The following is a 16,862-nucleotide window of genomic DNA, read 5'->3' on the forward strand; positions in this document are numbered from 1 at the left end:
TGGGAAGAAATACATTTTCATGAATCAAAAAAAAAAAACACTAAAGTTAGCCCAATTTTTTTGTATAATGTGAGAGATGAGGTTACACCAAGTAAATAGATACCCAACATGTCACGCTTTAAAATTGCGCACACTCGTGGAATGGCGACAAACTTTGGTACTAAAAAATCTCCATAGGCGACGCTTTAAATTATTTTATTGGTTACCTGTTTAGAGTTACAGAGGAGGTCTAGTGCTAGAATTATGGCTCTCGCTCTGGTGATCGCAGCGATAGCTATGGGAAGATTTACATTTTTTTTTCTTGATCATTTTATTTTTATTTTTATTTTTTTTTTACACTATTTTTTGTTCACTTTTATTGTTGTCACAAGGAACGTAAACATCCCTTGTGACTGTAATAGGCAGTGACAGGTACTCTTTATGGAGGGATCCAAAAGACCCCAAACCCCTCCACAGCACTTCAAAGCATTCAAAACGACAAATTTGGCTGTTTTGAATGCTTTAATTTTTTTTTTTTTTTAATCTGCAGACTTCCCAACCTGCAAAAACTCATTTCAGGGAGGTGGAACTTCGCGACGACGCCCTTCCCCCCGCACCAATTTAACACAACTAGAGGATGATGAAATGAAATGGAATCAGTATACAGTGGTTTGCTTCTAATGCACTTACCTTTTCTACTTATTTTGCAGACTGCTGGCTGGTTCTCACTGCTGGTGGTCACTGCTGGCGGGTACTGCTGGCAGTAATACTTGTCTCAGTGTGGGTATATTTAATATATAATGCTGGTCTCTGTGTGGTAAAAATATGGTGCTGGTCTCACTATCTGGTGCTGGTGCCTCTGGTGCTGGTCCTGGTCTCTCTGGTGCTGATCTCACTCTCTGTTGCTGGTGCTGGTCTCATTCTCTGGTGCTGGTCTCATTCTCTGGTGCTGGTCTCATTCTCTGGTGCTGGTCTCACTCGTTGGTGCTGGTATCTCTGGTGCTGGTCTCTCTGGTACTGGTCTCACTCTCCGGTGCTGGTCTCACTCTCTGGTGGTTTAACTCTCTGGTGCTGGTCTCACTCTCTGTTGCTGGTCTCACTCTCTGTTGCTGGTCTCTCTGGTGCTGGTGCTGGTCTCACTCTCTGTTGCTGGTCTCACTCTCTGTTGCTGGTCTCTCTGGTGCTGGTGCTGGTCTCACTCTCTAGTCCTGGTCTCACTCTCTGGTGCTGGTCTCTCTGGTGCTGGTCTCACTCTCTGTTGCTGGTCTCACTCTCTGGTGCTGGTCTCTCTGGTGCTGGTCTCTCTGGTGCTGGTCTCACTCTCTGTTGCTGGTCTCACTCTCTGGTGCTGGTCTCTCTGGTGCTGGTCTCACTCTCTGTTGCTGGTCTCACTCTCTGTTGCTGGTCTCACTCTCTGATGGTCTCACTCTCTGGTGGTCTCACTCTCTGTTGCTGGTCTCACTCTCTGGTGCTGGTCTCACTCTCTGGTGCTGGTCTCACTCTCTGGTGCTGGTCTCTCTGGTGCTGGTCTCACTCTCTGGTGCTGGTCTCTCTGGTGCTGGTCTCTCTGGTGCTGGTCTCTCTGGTGCTGGTCTCTCTGGTGCTGGTCTCACTCTCTGGTGCTGGTCTCACTCGCTGGTGCTGGTCTCACTCGCTGGTGCTGGTCTCTCTGGTGCTGGTCTCACTCGCTGGTGCTGGTCTCACTCTCCGGTGCTGGTCTTACTCCCTGGTGGTCTCACTCTCTGGTGCTTGTCTCTGGGTTATAAATTGGTCACAGTTTCAGAGGAGGTTACATACATGTGGCCAATGGCGAGGTTTGTGTGGCCGATGGCGCGCCAAACTGCTCCTGGAGGAAGAAAGCATGCGGCTGAAGTAGAGAGCAAAGCCGCTGCTTCCTGTGTATGCCTCCTCCTCTCACAGGCGGAGTGCATTTGATATCACTCCGCCTGTGAGCCGGACCTACAAAGGAAGTAGCGGTTCCGTTATCACACACTGCAGGACTCAATGATGACTCAGACTCACTGTATGTGTGTTACAGCTGCTCTCACTCACTGCCTTGCCAGGATATCGCCCAGAGCTTGCGGGTGTCCACAAGCTCAGGGCGGAATGTGGGAGACTCCCGCGACTTGCAGGAGACTTGAGATGTCTGAATCTGGCGCCTTTAAGGCAGAGCTCCCAACTGTCCTTGATTTCGAGGGACTGTCCCTGATTTGGAACAAAGTCCCTCTGTCCCTCTTTCCTCCTGGGTTGTCCCTCATTTTGGTCTGATCTATATAGTTATAAATAAAATGCACTTTTTATCTTTCAAAAAGTGTTTCCCAGTTCTAAATTGCTGCATTTGTAAATTTCAAAAGGGAATCGTAGTGGTAAAAAAGCATCTGTGGGCTTAACCAAACATTTTTTGTGTGTAATTCTCCTTTAAGAGGGTGTGGCAGGGGGCGTGTTCTATGCCTACATACTTTTGGTAATAGATGTCCCTCGTTCCCATCTCAAAAAGTTGGGAGGTATGTTTAGGGCTCCAGTACCCGGAAGTGATGTCATCGCTTCCGTGTTTTTACATCAGAGACCCGATCAGAACCAAATTCGGCGTTGTTCATGTCTTCGGCCAGCCGGCAGACGTGTCCGCTTGGGTCTCCTGGTGGGACGGGAGACCTGGGCGAGACGCGGAAGGCAGCAGGAGGGGGCATCCCCTCCCGCTCCTCGTAATGACAGCTGAGCCTCAAAGAAAGCCGACCGTCGGCTCTAAACAACGGTACCGGGCTGATGACTCTAGCAGCAACCCTAGGGAATAAAATGGTGGTCGTCGCAACTTTTTATGTCACACGGTATTTGCGCAGCAATTTTTGAAATGCATTTTTTGTTGGGTACAATGTGAAAGATGATGTTGAGTAAATAGATACCTAACATGATGCTTTAAAATTTTGCACGCTCGTTGGAAGGCGCCAAACTTCGGTACTTAAAAATCTCCATAGGCGCATGTGCAATTTTTTGGAAATAATGGAATGCCTGGCTAACCCATCCAGTATGTCCTGGCCGCATATAACCCGGCCCAACCTGCATTGCGGGTAGTACATACTGGATGGGTTAGCCAGGCATTCCATTGTTTACCTTGTTTACCTTGAGGTATCAAGAAAAACGACCTCATTCCATCGCAAAACCTGGAAATCCTAACCAAACCCACAGTTCAGATTTTACAACATTATCTTATCAACTCTGTCTTTATGTTGTTGTTTGCTCAATGTACCTACACAGAGCTGTTTCTCATGTTGTTATCACGATATTTGTCTTGCTATTGTAATGCCTTTTGTAACCCCATAGGGGACACTTTACATTTTTTATAGGTTACCTGTTTAGAGTTACAGAGGAGGTCTGGGGCTAGAATTATTGTTCTTGCTCTATCGATCACGGTGATACCTCACATATGTGGATTGAAGGCCGTTTACATATGTGGGTGCGACGTACGTATGCGTGTGAGGACGGGGGCCCTTTAAAAAAACATTTTATTGTTTATTTTATTTTTATTTTTTTTATTTTTACACTTTCCCTTTAAAAAAAAATAAATTTTGACCACTTTTATTCCTATAACAAGGAACGTAAACATCTCTTGTAACAGGAATAGGGCATGACAGGTCCTCTTATTAGAGAGATGTGGAGTCAAAAAGACCCCAGATCTCTCATCTAGGCTGAAAAGCCTGAGAAAAATAAAAATGATCTCAGGCTTTCCAGCCTAGTACATGGCAGTGTTTATAACTGGCAGGCCGGACGTGACGTCATAATGTCACACCCGGGCCTACGAAGGTCATAGAGACTGCCGGTGTTCTATCAGAATACCGCTACCTATCAGATCCTGCAACCGGAAGTGACGTTCGGACATGAGAACTTACTGCACATGCGCCATGCGTTCCAGCATGGCCACTATGTGTTCCATTAGGTTTCCTAATGTGACAGAACACGAAGCAGCGGCGGACATCTTACACCCACGCAAGTCTTGAATTTTACATTTATTTTAGCAGTAAACTCTCCTTATATGCTGAATAACAGTATTACATTTCTATTATTAGTGTATTATAGTAAATCTAGGGAGAAACCTGCAGGCAGAAGGTGGCAACGCCCATCTTGGTACACCCCGCACTGCTCAGGTGGTGGTGCACTCAAGGGCATTGTGATGTCTGGACCATCAACTGATTCTGTGGATCAAGATTCCCTTTACTGATTCACTTTTCACTTTGGGACTGCTCAGGACCCTGACATTTCTCTGTGGGACTATATATTTCATATTTATATGTACTTGTTCTGTGTGTTAATAACTGTCAAAAAAAAAAAACTGTATACACTGATATCTCCACCTGAAAGCAACCTTAGCTGACGCATTTCACCACTACTGGCTTGCTGACAAGCATAAAGATTCACCAAGGACTGGATAGGACTATAAGTTCCAGGAGGACCAGGAAAGAGAAGCTCGGGCTTGGGGCAGTCTCACGTGCACTGGTGCGTTGGAGAGCTGACTGTTATGAGTGTTCACCGCGGTGTCGGAGGAAGACTGGGCTGCCATATCTGCATGGAAGGCACAGTTGTCAAGGAGACCCAGCGAGTTGGAGAAAAGTGGTGTCACTGGTTCTGTGAGGGATCGCCATTACTGGGTCTGGAGTCACCACCAACGCCACCGTTTCTGGACATGAGAGAGCTGCAGGAGGCCTAATTACACAGCGCATGGTGGTGAGAGGCCGCAGCTTCTTTATGATGTCACCTTACTTGGGATACAATTTGGGTACTTACACCCTGTACCATGAGATCCCCTTAAACCTGAGCACTCCAACCCAGGAACCATGGGTTCCAACCCTTAATAGTACATTGGTCAGTGGAGGGATTTAGAGAGACTGAAGGACTTACACCCTGTACTATGAGATCCCCCTTAAACCTGAGCGCTCCAACCCAGGAACCATGGGTTCCAACCCTTAATAGTACATTGGTCAGTGGAGGGATTTAGAGAGACTGAAGGACTTACACCCTGTACCATGAGATCCCCTTAAACCTGAGCACTCCAACCCAGGAACCATGGGTTCCAACCCTCAATAGTACATTGGTCAGTGGAGGGATTTAGAGAGACTGAAGGACTTGTTAACTTCCAGTACTGCTCATTTAGTTAGGACCTCCCCAGATTCAGGGTTCAGGCGCAGATGCATTTGCTCCTGTCATTATTTTGTTGTGTTGTGCAGATCTGTTTTACCTTGTTCATTATAAAAGTTGTTTTTTTATTATTGACTTGCCAGAATGGTCATCCGGAATCAGGGGAACCATACATCAGCAGCTCGATTGCTGGGTAAATGCTACATATCTAATCCATCTAGTACAGATTTCTCCACCTTTTCAACACAGAGGAACCCTTGAAATAACTTTCTGGCATCAGGGACCCCCTGCTAAAAATGACTAGATCTACAACTAATGATACAGTAGTGTGATGGTCAGTGGGAACTATGCTCCCTAAGCCTCCTACACACGATAAAAATATTTTTTGCATGCTAGTCTCAAATCGAAAACTAATAGGTTACTAATGTTACGAAAATTCTTGTACGACAGAATACAACTTCGGAAGTTATGTAATGTGTTGTATTGTAATGTATTCTTTCATTTCTGAGCATGCCTGAGTTTGGTCTTCCGATTTTTTTATACTACTGTACTAATTAAATGCAACTTGTTCGTTCTGGTATTGAACGGGAAAAGTTTGTCCCTTCGAATAGCTTTGCATGAACTGTCGTGTTCGGCTCTTGAGATCTGCGTACCAACGATCAGATTATTGTATGATCACTTTGAAAGCGGTCATTTTCATCCAATTTTCTCATTGTGTGTACTATGTGGTCATTGGTAAGAATTAACCCCTTACAGATAGCTAAAAAGATCAATGGATAATCGGTGGGAACTTATCTGAGAGGCAGAACATGCTCATTGCCTCAAGGAACCCCCAGCAACCTCTGGAGGAACCATGGGGTTCCATGGAACCTTGGTTGAGGAACCCTAGTAGAACACATAACCTTCTTCAAAGCCCAAGTTCCAATTAGGTCACCCTCGTAGTGTTCCTGATTCAAAACACGTATTGGTAATCAGTGAGAACAGTACATGTGAAACAAACAAGAGCTCACAATACGGTTCAGCAATGATAACTTTATTTTGTGCATATCTTTAGGTAACGATAGAAGGAAACATCTAACTCCCACCATTGTTCCTGTCCTTGGGATTTCTCCTCAGTTCTTGTCCAGGTGACATAATAGGAAGAGAAAATATTTTTATCGAGAAAACAGACAAGGGCAGAAAGTTTGAGTTTACTATAATCCTCTACAGCAGTGGTCTCCAAACTGTGGCCCGAGAGCTGAAAGTGGCCCTTTTGCTTGCCTTTATGCGGCCCTTGGGGCACTATTCCTCTCACTGACACCAAGAATGCAGCACTGTTCCTCCCACTGAAACCAACGATGGGGCACTATTCCTCCAACTGATATTAAAGGTACGATTCCTCCCAATGACGGCGCACTATCCCTCCCAATGACACCAACGATGGGGCACTATGCCTTCAACTGACATCAATGACGGGGCACTATGCCTCCAGCTGACATGAATGATGGGGTATGATTCCTCCCAATGACACCAATGATGGGGCACTATTCCTCCCAATGACACCAACAATGGGGCACTATTCCTCTTACTGACACCAACAATGGGGAACAATTCCTCCCAATGACACCATTGATGGGGTACGATTCCTCCCAATGATGGGGTATGATTCCTCCCAATGACACCAATGAAGGGGCACTATTCCTCCCACTGACACCAATGATGAAGCACTATTCCTCCCACTGCCACCAATGAAGGAGCACTTTTTCTCCCCCTAATACCAAAGAATGGGCTTTGCTAACTCTCACTGATGTAAAGACATGTTCTACTTCCCCCTGGCCCCCCTACATTCTGAAAACAGTAAACTTGCCCTTTGTTTAGAAAGTTTGGAGACCACTGCTCTACAGACATATTCCGAGAAAGCTCCTCACATGTGGACCACAGGACTCTTTAAAATCTTTAAAATGAACAAAATCTTAAGCAAATAATGAGATACAGAACAGATTACCCCAGAACCCCTAAAACTAAAATATATTATTTGGGTCAGGTGACCTATACAAACTGCCTCATCTTTAGCTCACGATTGTTCTATGGCCATGACAATTGATTTTATAAAACACCAACGTGGTTCTTCAGCCTTCTCCGGTGGTGTGCGTTCTCTGGTGGATAATTAGTGTTCCTTTTTGAGCAAAACATTTTCCACAATCTGGACATGAGAAAGGCCTCTCACCAGTGTGAACCCTCATATGTTTATCACGGTTTCCTTTACTTGGGAAGGATTTGCCGCACTCGGAACAGAAAAAGGGCTTCTCGCCCGTGTGGACTAACTGGTGCGTTTTGAGTTGCGATATGAAGGGGAAAGACTTTCCGCATTCTGAACACGAGAAGGGCTTTTCTCTTGTGTGGATACTGTGGTGACGAATGAGGTCTCGCTTGCTCTTGAAGGACTTCTTGCACTCGGAACACGTAAAGGGTAGATCACCTGTGTGAATCCTCTGGTGTACCACCAGTTCATTTTTCCTCATGAATGCTTTTTCGCAGTCAAGGCAAGAAAAAATCTCTTTACCAGTGTGACTCATCTGATGTACATGGAGCTCATATTTCTTTTTAAATGACTTGCCACACTCTATACAGGACAACGAATTCGGTGGGTTCACTTGGTGATCATGAAGTTTCGCATGTCGTTCAAGACAAAATTTAACTTTGAAACTTTTGCCACAATCTGGACAGGGAAATGGGCGCTCGTTGGTGTGGGTTCTCTGGTGATTAGTGAGAGCATGATTACCGTTAAAACCTTTCCCGCACTCTGAACAAGAAAACGAGCACTTCCTTGTCTGCGTCTGATGTATATTTTGAGTAACAATGCTTACTTCAGGAGAAGTTGGTACCATGCCAAGATCTTCTGCATTATCTTCTGGAAGTAAAATAGGATCTTTTTCTGAGGTATTCCAGTCATTATTTTCACCTGTTGGAAATAAATGTACCATGCAACCAAACCAACAATGGCTCACTGAGTCAAGGTGTACACACACAGATGACATTGCTATGGCGAGGATGGACCTACCGCTACCTCTTTTGCTGGGAACAGAGTTACACTTTGCTGATTGCATTTGTTGGGAAGACAATATTACTATGAGGATTGGTGATGTATACGGTTTTAAATGATGTTCAAAATCTCCACCTCATTTGGTGGAAATGTTTTTTATGAAAAGTCCATCTCCATTTCTAAAATAAAAGGTCATCTTGATTCCTCAAAAAAACATTGGTTTCAACAAATGAGGTGGAGATACTGTATACCATATGAAAAGGCCATCTGTAGTTCTCAGTATGTGCAGTATCTCTACATTATTTTGTTGGGAAAATTATGTTATTTGAAGATTTGAGATGGATATTTCATATGATGTATGGTGTATTCGCTTCATTTGTTCGGAACCTGACATTAGAATGAGGAATAGCGATGGACCTTTCATATGGCGTTCAGTATCTCCACCTCATTTGTTGGGAATGTGACATTATACTGAGAAACAGAGATGGACCTTTCATATCATATGCAGTATATCCACCTAGTTTGTTGGAACAATACATTATACTGAAGAATGGAAATGGACCTTTTCTATAGTATATGGTATCTTAACTTCAATTGGTGGGAAGATGATGGTATTTTGAGGATTTGGGAATAATTGCATTTCATATGATGTATCTCCACCTTATTTGTTGAAAGCAAGATGTTATGAAAAGGTCTATCTCCATTTCTCATATCATAGTAAAGCTTCATCTTCATTCCTCAACAAGACAATGTTTCCAACAAATGATGTCCAGATATTGTGCACCATATAAAATGTCAATATGCAGTTTACAGTATTTGATGTACAGTATCCACCTAACTTGTTAGGAAAATTAATATTTATTTAGGAATGGAATGGAGATGGACCTTTCATATGGTGTACAATATCTCCACCTCATTTGTTGGGAACATGACGTTATATTGAGGAATGGAGATGGACCTTTCATATGGTGTACAGTATCTCCTCCTCATTTGTTGGGAACATGACATTATATTGAGGAATAGAGATGGACCTTTCATATGGTGTACAGTATCTCCACCTCATTTGTTGGGAACATGATGTTATATTGAGGAATGGAGATGGACCTTTCATATGGTGTACAGTATCTCCTCCTCATTTGTTGGGAACATGACGTTATATTGAGGAATGGAAATGGACCTTTCATATGGTGTACAGTATCTCCTCCTCATTTGTTGGGAACATGACATTAGATTGAGGAATGGAGATGGACCTTTTATATGGTGTACAGTAACTCCTCCTCATTTGTTGGGAACATGACGTTATATTGAGGAATAGAGATGGACCTTTCATATGGTGTACAGTATCTCCTCCTCATTTGTTGGGAACATGATATTATATTGAGGAATAGTGCTGGACCTTTCATATGGTGTACAGTATCTCCTCATTTGTTGGGAACATGACTTTATAATAAGGAATGGAGATGGACCTTTCATATGGTGTACAGTATCTCCTCTTCATTTGTTGGGAACATGACGTTATATTGGGGAATGAAGAATGACTTTAATTTGGTGTACAGTATCTTTACTTTGTTTGTTGGGAACAGGATAACATACTGTGGAATGGAGATAGACCCTTCAATCAAATACATTATCTTTACTTAATTTGCTGGGAGCATTGCATTACACTGTGGAATGGAGATTTGTTGGATACCTGGGCTCATGGGGTAGGTACATTGACGATGCCTTCAGAGACAATAATGAAAATGTGTCCATCTTTTTTGTAGTTTTAAATATGTTATTATATTATTGAAAGAAATGATTTTGTCCTTTCAAGAATAGTGCATCCTGTGTGCAATTATAGAACAGTTAATTTTGTACTATTGTAATGTACTATTGAAATACTAATCAAAACTTTACCCGGTCAGCTTACGATAGTTAAATAAAATTGGCACCTTTACTTTGCTGGGCTAAAATGTATAATAAAGTCCTCTTTTACTGGATGGTGTGAGGTTCTGCTGATTTTTCTTCACTTTCAGTCAACCTTCAAGTAACCTGTGATCTGTCTATGCAGGTTTGCTATACTACCCCCACCAACACATACCCATCAATCACTTTAGCACCACTCAGTTTTGTTGCTGAGAAACTAACTTAGCAGTGAAAGGACAGGGGTAAAGTATGTATACACTGCTGGAGACTTGTTGCTTTACCACACCTTGGCAAAGCATATGTTCACCCTGATCTTGATCTAAAATAAAACATGAGGCCCTACATTTTGTGTCTAATACTCACCTGTGCTGCTTTCTAGAGAAGATTCCTCTTTTATTATTGTTGTAATTATTTCACCTTCTTGCATAGGCAGCTGATTACCCCCCACAAATGTCTCTTCCTCCTCTTTCTTGACCTCAGAAAACAAAAAGGGCTTTTCACTGGTGTGAATTCTCTGATGTTTAATAAGTTCTTGTTCATTTTTGAAGGATTTATTGCAATCGGAACAAGAAATGGGAGGTTCACTGGTGTGAGTTCTCTGGTGTAGAAGCAGATCATGTTTACTCATAAATGGTTTATTGCAGTGCCGACAAGGAAATGGGCCCTCGTTGGTGTGGGAGCTCTGGTGGAAAACGAGAGCGCGTTTCCGGGTGAAACCTTTCCCGCACTCCAAACAAAAAAATGGACCCTTCCCCGTGTGTGTCCTCTGATGTCCGCTAAGGGAAGAGATTGACGTGAAACATTTTCCGCATTCAGAACAGGGAAATGTCTTATTGTCTGTCTTTGTGACGGTTTCCAAATTATTGGAAGATGATTCCTTTAGATTAGAATGGTATGGGGATCTGTCTGTACTGTGATAGCTCTGTTTGACATTTGGGAAAATAGTATGTGATTTATCATTGGACTGCTTGGAATTAAACACATCTGTTGCTTTCAGCAAACGACCAAGTCTGTGATGTATATATTGGGTACCAAGGCTTTCTCCTGGAGTATATTGTGCCATGCCATTATCTTCATTATAAGCTGAAGATAAAATAGGGTGTCCCTTTGGGTTCCAGCCATCGTGTCCACCTACTGGAAAGAATATTTTTTAATCACTAATAACATAAAGCTCTTTGTTCATGCTTTGTAGTTAGGCATCATGCATGTTGATATAAGAGTCAAGTGATCCCTGAACTGTTGGTGTGAATAATACCAACAATGGGATAGAAATCAAAGCTTACAATACAACCAAAACAACTATGGCATGTTGCGTTAAGGTGTACATAAGTAACAGAGAATGACCTTCCATTGCTTTATTTGTTGGGAACATGACATTATATTGAGGAACGGAGAGGGACTTTTCATATGGTGTACAGTATCTCCTCCTCATTTGTTGGGAATATGACATTATATTGAGGAATGGAGATGGCCCTTTCATATGGTGTACAGTATCTCCTCCTCATTTTTTGGGAACATGACATTATACTGAGGAATGGAGATGGACCTTTCATATGGTGTACAGTATCTCCTCCTCGTTTGTTGGGAACATGACATTATATTGAGAAATGGGAATGGATCTTTTATATTGTATACAGTATCTCCACCTCATTTGTTGGTAACATGACCTTCAAAGAGAAGTATGGCTAAAGCTTTATTGGCCATTTTTCTTTTGTAGGTCACAGAAGTGCACTTAGTTTTTCATGCCTGTGCCCCAGAGTGGGCTACTGCCCACTGTCAGCTGACGTGACAAAGCCACAATATTGTCAGGACCCACCTAGCTGCCTGACTGGCAGTTCTCATTGCATGGCTGAGAGCCGAAGCCAAGTGTGCCCACCCCTTCTTCAGCTTGGCACTCCAATGAGCGTTGGAGGAGCAGAGAAGCAGACCAAGAGCTGAGCGATCAGCAGTCATATGATTGCCCAGTTCTCTGGCTTAAAGCTGACGTGAGACAGTTGCAGCATCACAATGATGTTGCAGAATTGGTTCAAGGTTTATTTTTGATATTTTTTTTTTTCGTTGCCCGGAGCTGAACTATAATAATAAAATACAATTTGGAGATGTACAGTTGCATAATGCATGCCAAATTTTCAAACCTGGGTTCCAGCGTTAAAGGTTTGTTTTACCTTTGGCATTAAGCAGTTAATCTTTATTGAGTAAAATAAAAATGTGAAGTGCTGAATATCACATACAGTACTTACCGGTCTTGCTATCTTGGGATGATTCCTCCTTTATTATTGTCGCGATCACTTCACTTTTCTGCACGGACAGCTGATCACCCCTCACATGGGTATCCTCTTCATCTTCCTTGGACTCGGAATAGGACAAGGGCTTCTCACTGCTGTGAGTTCTCTGGTGTTCAACAAGTTCTAGTTTATCTTTGAAGGACTTCTTGCAGTCGGAACATGAAAAGAGTGGTTTACGGATGTGCAGTTTCTGGTGTTGAAGCAGGTCATGTTTTTTCATAAATGGTTTATTGCAATACAGGCAAGGAAATGGGCCTTCTTCCGTGTGAGAGCTCTTGTGAAAAATGAGAGCCCGTCTTCGGGTAAAACCTTTCCCGCACTCCAAACAAAAAAATGGACCCTTCCCCGTGTGAGTCCTCTGATGTCCGCTGAGAGAGGAGATTGAAGTGAAACATTTTCCGCATTCGGAACAGGAAAATGTCTTATTGTCTTTCTTTGTAACAGCATCCAGATTGTTGGAAGAAGACTCCTTGAGATTAGAAGGATCTGGTGATTCATCTGCCTTGTGAAAACTTGGTTGTACGTTTGGAATAATAGTTTGTGAGTTATCATTGGACCCCCGGGAATTAAACCAATCTGTTGATTTCGCCACATCATTAGGTGTATGATGCATATACCGGATAGCAGGCCGAATTCCTGGAGGGTATTGTGCTATGCTTCTATTTTCTTCATTAAAATTCGGAGGTAAAATAAGATGTCCCCCTGAGGTATTCAAGCCATTGTGTCCACCTATTAGAAAATGTTTTATTATTATTACACATATGTAGATTGTTTAAATTTTTCAGTCAGGTGTCATGTATGTTGGTCTAGTTCTCAACTTTGTCCCAGAGCTTAAGGCTGTTATGCGGTACAATAATAACACCAACAAAAAGGATATAAGTCAGATAAGGTGAAATAAAACAACCAAAGCAACTATAGCACACTGGGTCAAGGTATACATACACAGGATTAGAAATGGACCTTCTTCCAAATTCTTTGTTGGGAACATGACGTTATATTGAGGAATGGAGATGGACCTTTCATATGGTGTGCAGTATCTCCTCCTCATTTGTTGGGAACATGACGTTATATTGAGGAATGGAGATGGACCTTTCATATGGTGTACAGTACCTCCTCCTCATTTTTTTGAAACATGACATTATATTGAGGAATGGAGATGGACCTTTCATATGGTGTACAGTATCTCCTCCTCATTTGTTGGGAACATGACGTTATATTGAGGAATGGAGATGGATCTTTTATATGGGTGTACAGTACCTCCTCCTCGTTTTTTTGAAACATGACATTATATTGAGGAATGGAGATGGACCTTTCATATGGTGTACAGTATCTCCTCCTCATTTGATGGGACCTCCTCCCATCTACCTTTCTCTAACCTATCCAGCAGGGTTTTATATTTCCTTGTGAAGCAAATTATACTCACCTAAGTCCCCCATCCGGGTCCTATACTGGTACCAATTCTAGGTGCGGGGTACTGCTAATCCAGGGTTGCAGATGGTCCCTCACAAGCTGTACTCCTAATGACCCCTTTGTGATGACATCAATCCTCTTATGGACCCTGAGAGTACCTGGCAACTGGCCAGGCTGGTCCCCTACAGTCCCCCCTGCAATGATATCACTTCTCTGGAGAATCATGGTACCTCAGCTTTTGGGGATTAAAACGGACACATAGATAGGGTTTTTTTTTTTTTTTTTTTTTTTTTACTGTCGGCAATCAGTAAGGGCTCGTTTACACTTGAATCAAAATGTGGCATTGGACATGCTTTTTTAAAGCACTCTGAAGGCCAATCAAAGTACTTGTCACTAAATAAAATGGTAAGCTTACAGTCCTGTTCACACTTTGTGTTTTCTTTGCTTCAAAATTTTTACACCATGTCATTTTTTCTCCAAGGCCTCCATAGAAGTCTATGACATTGCTTGTTTACAGCACCTGCAGCTTTTCAGAGGCTTTTATTCAGCTTTTGTTTTTGCTTTGTTTTGGAGGTATTGAAGGTATGAGATATCCCAGGATGCAACAAGCAAACCAAAAAGATGTCATCAGCAGTCACTTCTGGCTTATTTGTATATATTCTGGGAGTGTCTGGTGCAGATGTCACATCTTGTGTGCAACGTGGAGCAGCAAGAAGAAGAGATGGGTCCAGACTGGAGCAGAGCCACTAGCAGATGGCACACATGGTGTACAACATGGTAATGCTATAGCGGAAGGTGAGCGGGAACCGGAGAGAGAGGACTGAGAGGCGAAAGATCAGCAGAGCTGGTAGACCAGAGCAGGAGAAACTAGCAATGTCACATGTGGTGCAGAACATGGAAGCAATATAGCAGGAGGTGAGTGGGGACCAAAGAAAGAGGAGGATCAATAAACCAGAGGATCAGCAGAGCTGAGGGTACTACTGAGTGGGGGAGCAGCAGAGCTGGGGGTTACTACTGAGCTGGGGTTCAGCAGAGCTGGGGATTACTACTGAGCTGGGGGATCAGCAGAGCTGGGGGTTACTACTGAGCTTAGGATCAGCAGAGCTGGGGGTTACTACTGAGCTGGGGGAATCAGCAGAGCTGGAGTTACTACTGAGCTGGGGGATCAGCAGAGCTGGGGGTTACTACTGAGCTTAGGATCAGCAGAGCTGGGGGTTACTACTGAGCTGGGGGATCAGCAGAGCTGGGGGTTACTACTGAGCCAGGGATCAGCAAAGCTGGAGGTTACTACTAAGCCAGGGCTCAGAAAAGCTGGAGGTTACTACTGAGCAGGGGATCGGCTGAATGAGATACCAATGCTGAACAGTGGTACTAAGGAGCTGGGGATCTGCTGAGTGGGGGGTACTACTGTGCTGGGGTTCTACTGGGCCTCAACACATACACAAGGCATCTGCCAGGCTTCATTTACCCTTTATGAACCAAGCCTATTTCTGACACTTGTTGTTGAAAAGTTAAATTTTTTGCTAGAAAATTACTTAAGAACCCCCAAACATTACATTAACCCTAGAGAATAAAATGGAGATTGTGTCACACCGCATTTGCGCAGTGGTCTTACAAACTGAATTTTTTTTTTTTTTTTTTAAAAAACAGTAAAGTTAGCCCAATTTTCCACAATGTGAAAGTAAATAGATACCTAACATGTCATTCTTCATAATGTCGTACACTCGTGGAATGGCGACAAACATTGGTACTTAAAAATTTCCATAGGCGTTGCTTTAAAAATTTCTACAGGTTACCAGTTTAGAGTTACAGAGGAGGTCTTGGGCTAGAATTATTGCTCTCACTCTAACGATTGCGGCGATACCTCACATGTGTGGTTTGAACACCGTTTACATATGTGAGCGCGACTTGCGTTTGCGTTCGCTGCTGCGCGCGAGCTCGGAGGGATGGGGCGCTTTAAAAATTATTTTTTTCTTATCGTCTATACTTATTATTTTTTAATTTTACACTGTCCCTTTAAAAAAAAATTTTTTTGATCACTTTTATGTAAACATCCCTTGTAATATAAATAAGCATGACAGGACGTCTTTACTGTAAGATCTGGGGGCAAAAAGACCTCACATCTGACATCTAAACTTAAAAGCAATAACAAAAAAAAACAAAAAAGTTATTTTTTTTAAATAAAAAATTGGCCCTTTAAGGCCGTTGGGCGGAAGCGATGTCTGACGTCGCTCGGGTCCTCCAAGGGCATAGAGTTGAGTGAGGGCCATCTTGCCCTCACTCGACTTCCTGCCCAGCACCATAGAAGACCGGATCGTTTTCCCCGCTATCGACGGCTCTGGTAAGCAGGGAAAATGACCGGGAAGAAGTACCTCTACCGCCGCCCATAAAAATTATCACTTATATGTCAAAGAGGACCGCCAGCCATTTAGAAAAATACCGGGGCTATTGCAGCTATCTGCTGTCATAACTCCGGTATTTAACGTCAAAGTAGCGACGTAAATACGCGGTGGGCGGTCCGGAAGTGGTTAAAGCTTCAGAAAAGCATCACTGAAGCATAAAAAAAACCCCAAAAAACACGAAGAGGTAGGCTCTTTAATATATGTTGAAGTCGAAGCACGTGTAAAATGAGCCCTTAGAGTGGGATGGGAAGAAGGATAGTTTTCTTGAACATGGGCTTTAAGGTACCATTTTGCATTATTATAGCTTGAAGATGTCCACTATCCTGATAAGGTATTGTTAGATCTTACAATCTAAGGAGGGAGGGTCAAGAGATACAAGAGGTAATAACTGTGGGGAATGGGCTGATGGAGAAAATAAAAGTACAATTGTTAGGTGGTCGCCAGATAGGCTTTTCTAAAGAGATGCGTTTTCGGGGTTTGTCTGAAAGTGGACAAAGTAGGAGATAGTCGGACAGATTGGGGTAGAGCATTCCAGAGGATGGCAGAGGCCCTGGAGAAGTCCTGGAGGCGAGCATGGGAAGAGGTAACAAGGGAGCTAGAGAGCAGGAGGTCTTGGGAGGAACGAAGAGAACAAGTTGGTTGGTATTTTGAGACCAGATTAGTGATGTAGCTGGGTGCCAAGTTATGGATGGCTTTGTAAGTTATGGTTAGTAACTTGAATTTAATTCGTAG

General features: G+C 43.1%; 2 protein-coding genes across 2 annotated transcripts in view; both read right to left on the reverse strand.

Annotated features, from left to right (window-relative positions):
* The window catches only part of LOC309564394 (uncharacterized protein), a 174,413-nt gene that overhangs the window by 104,916 nt on the left and 52,635 nt on the right, over positions 1-16,862 (reverse strand). The window contains 2 exon segments of the mRNA XM_082269022.1: positions 10,397-11,167; positions 12,274-13,047. Coding sequence (XP_082125148.1) covers positions 10,397-11,167; positions 12,274-13,047 — 1,545 coding nt within the window.
* Positions 7,051-8,173, reverse strand: LOC309562839 (uncharacterized protein). Its single transcript, XM_082267154.1, has one exon. It carries the CDS (start codon positions 8,121-8,123, stop codon positions 7,215-7,217), a length of 909 nt encoding a protein of 302 aa, XP_082123280.1. The 5' UTR covers positions 8,124-8,173; the 3' UTR covers positions 7,051-7,214.

The sequence above is a fragment of the Pelophylax lessonae genome (genome assembly GCF_965119305.1).
Source record: "Pelophylax lessonae genome assembly, chromosome: 9".
Lineage (NCBI taxonomy): Eukaryota > Metazoa > Chordata > Amphibia > Anura > Ranidae > Pelophylax > Pelophylax lessonae.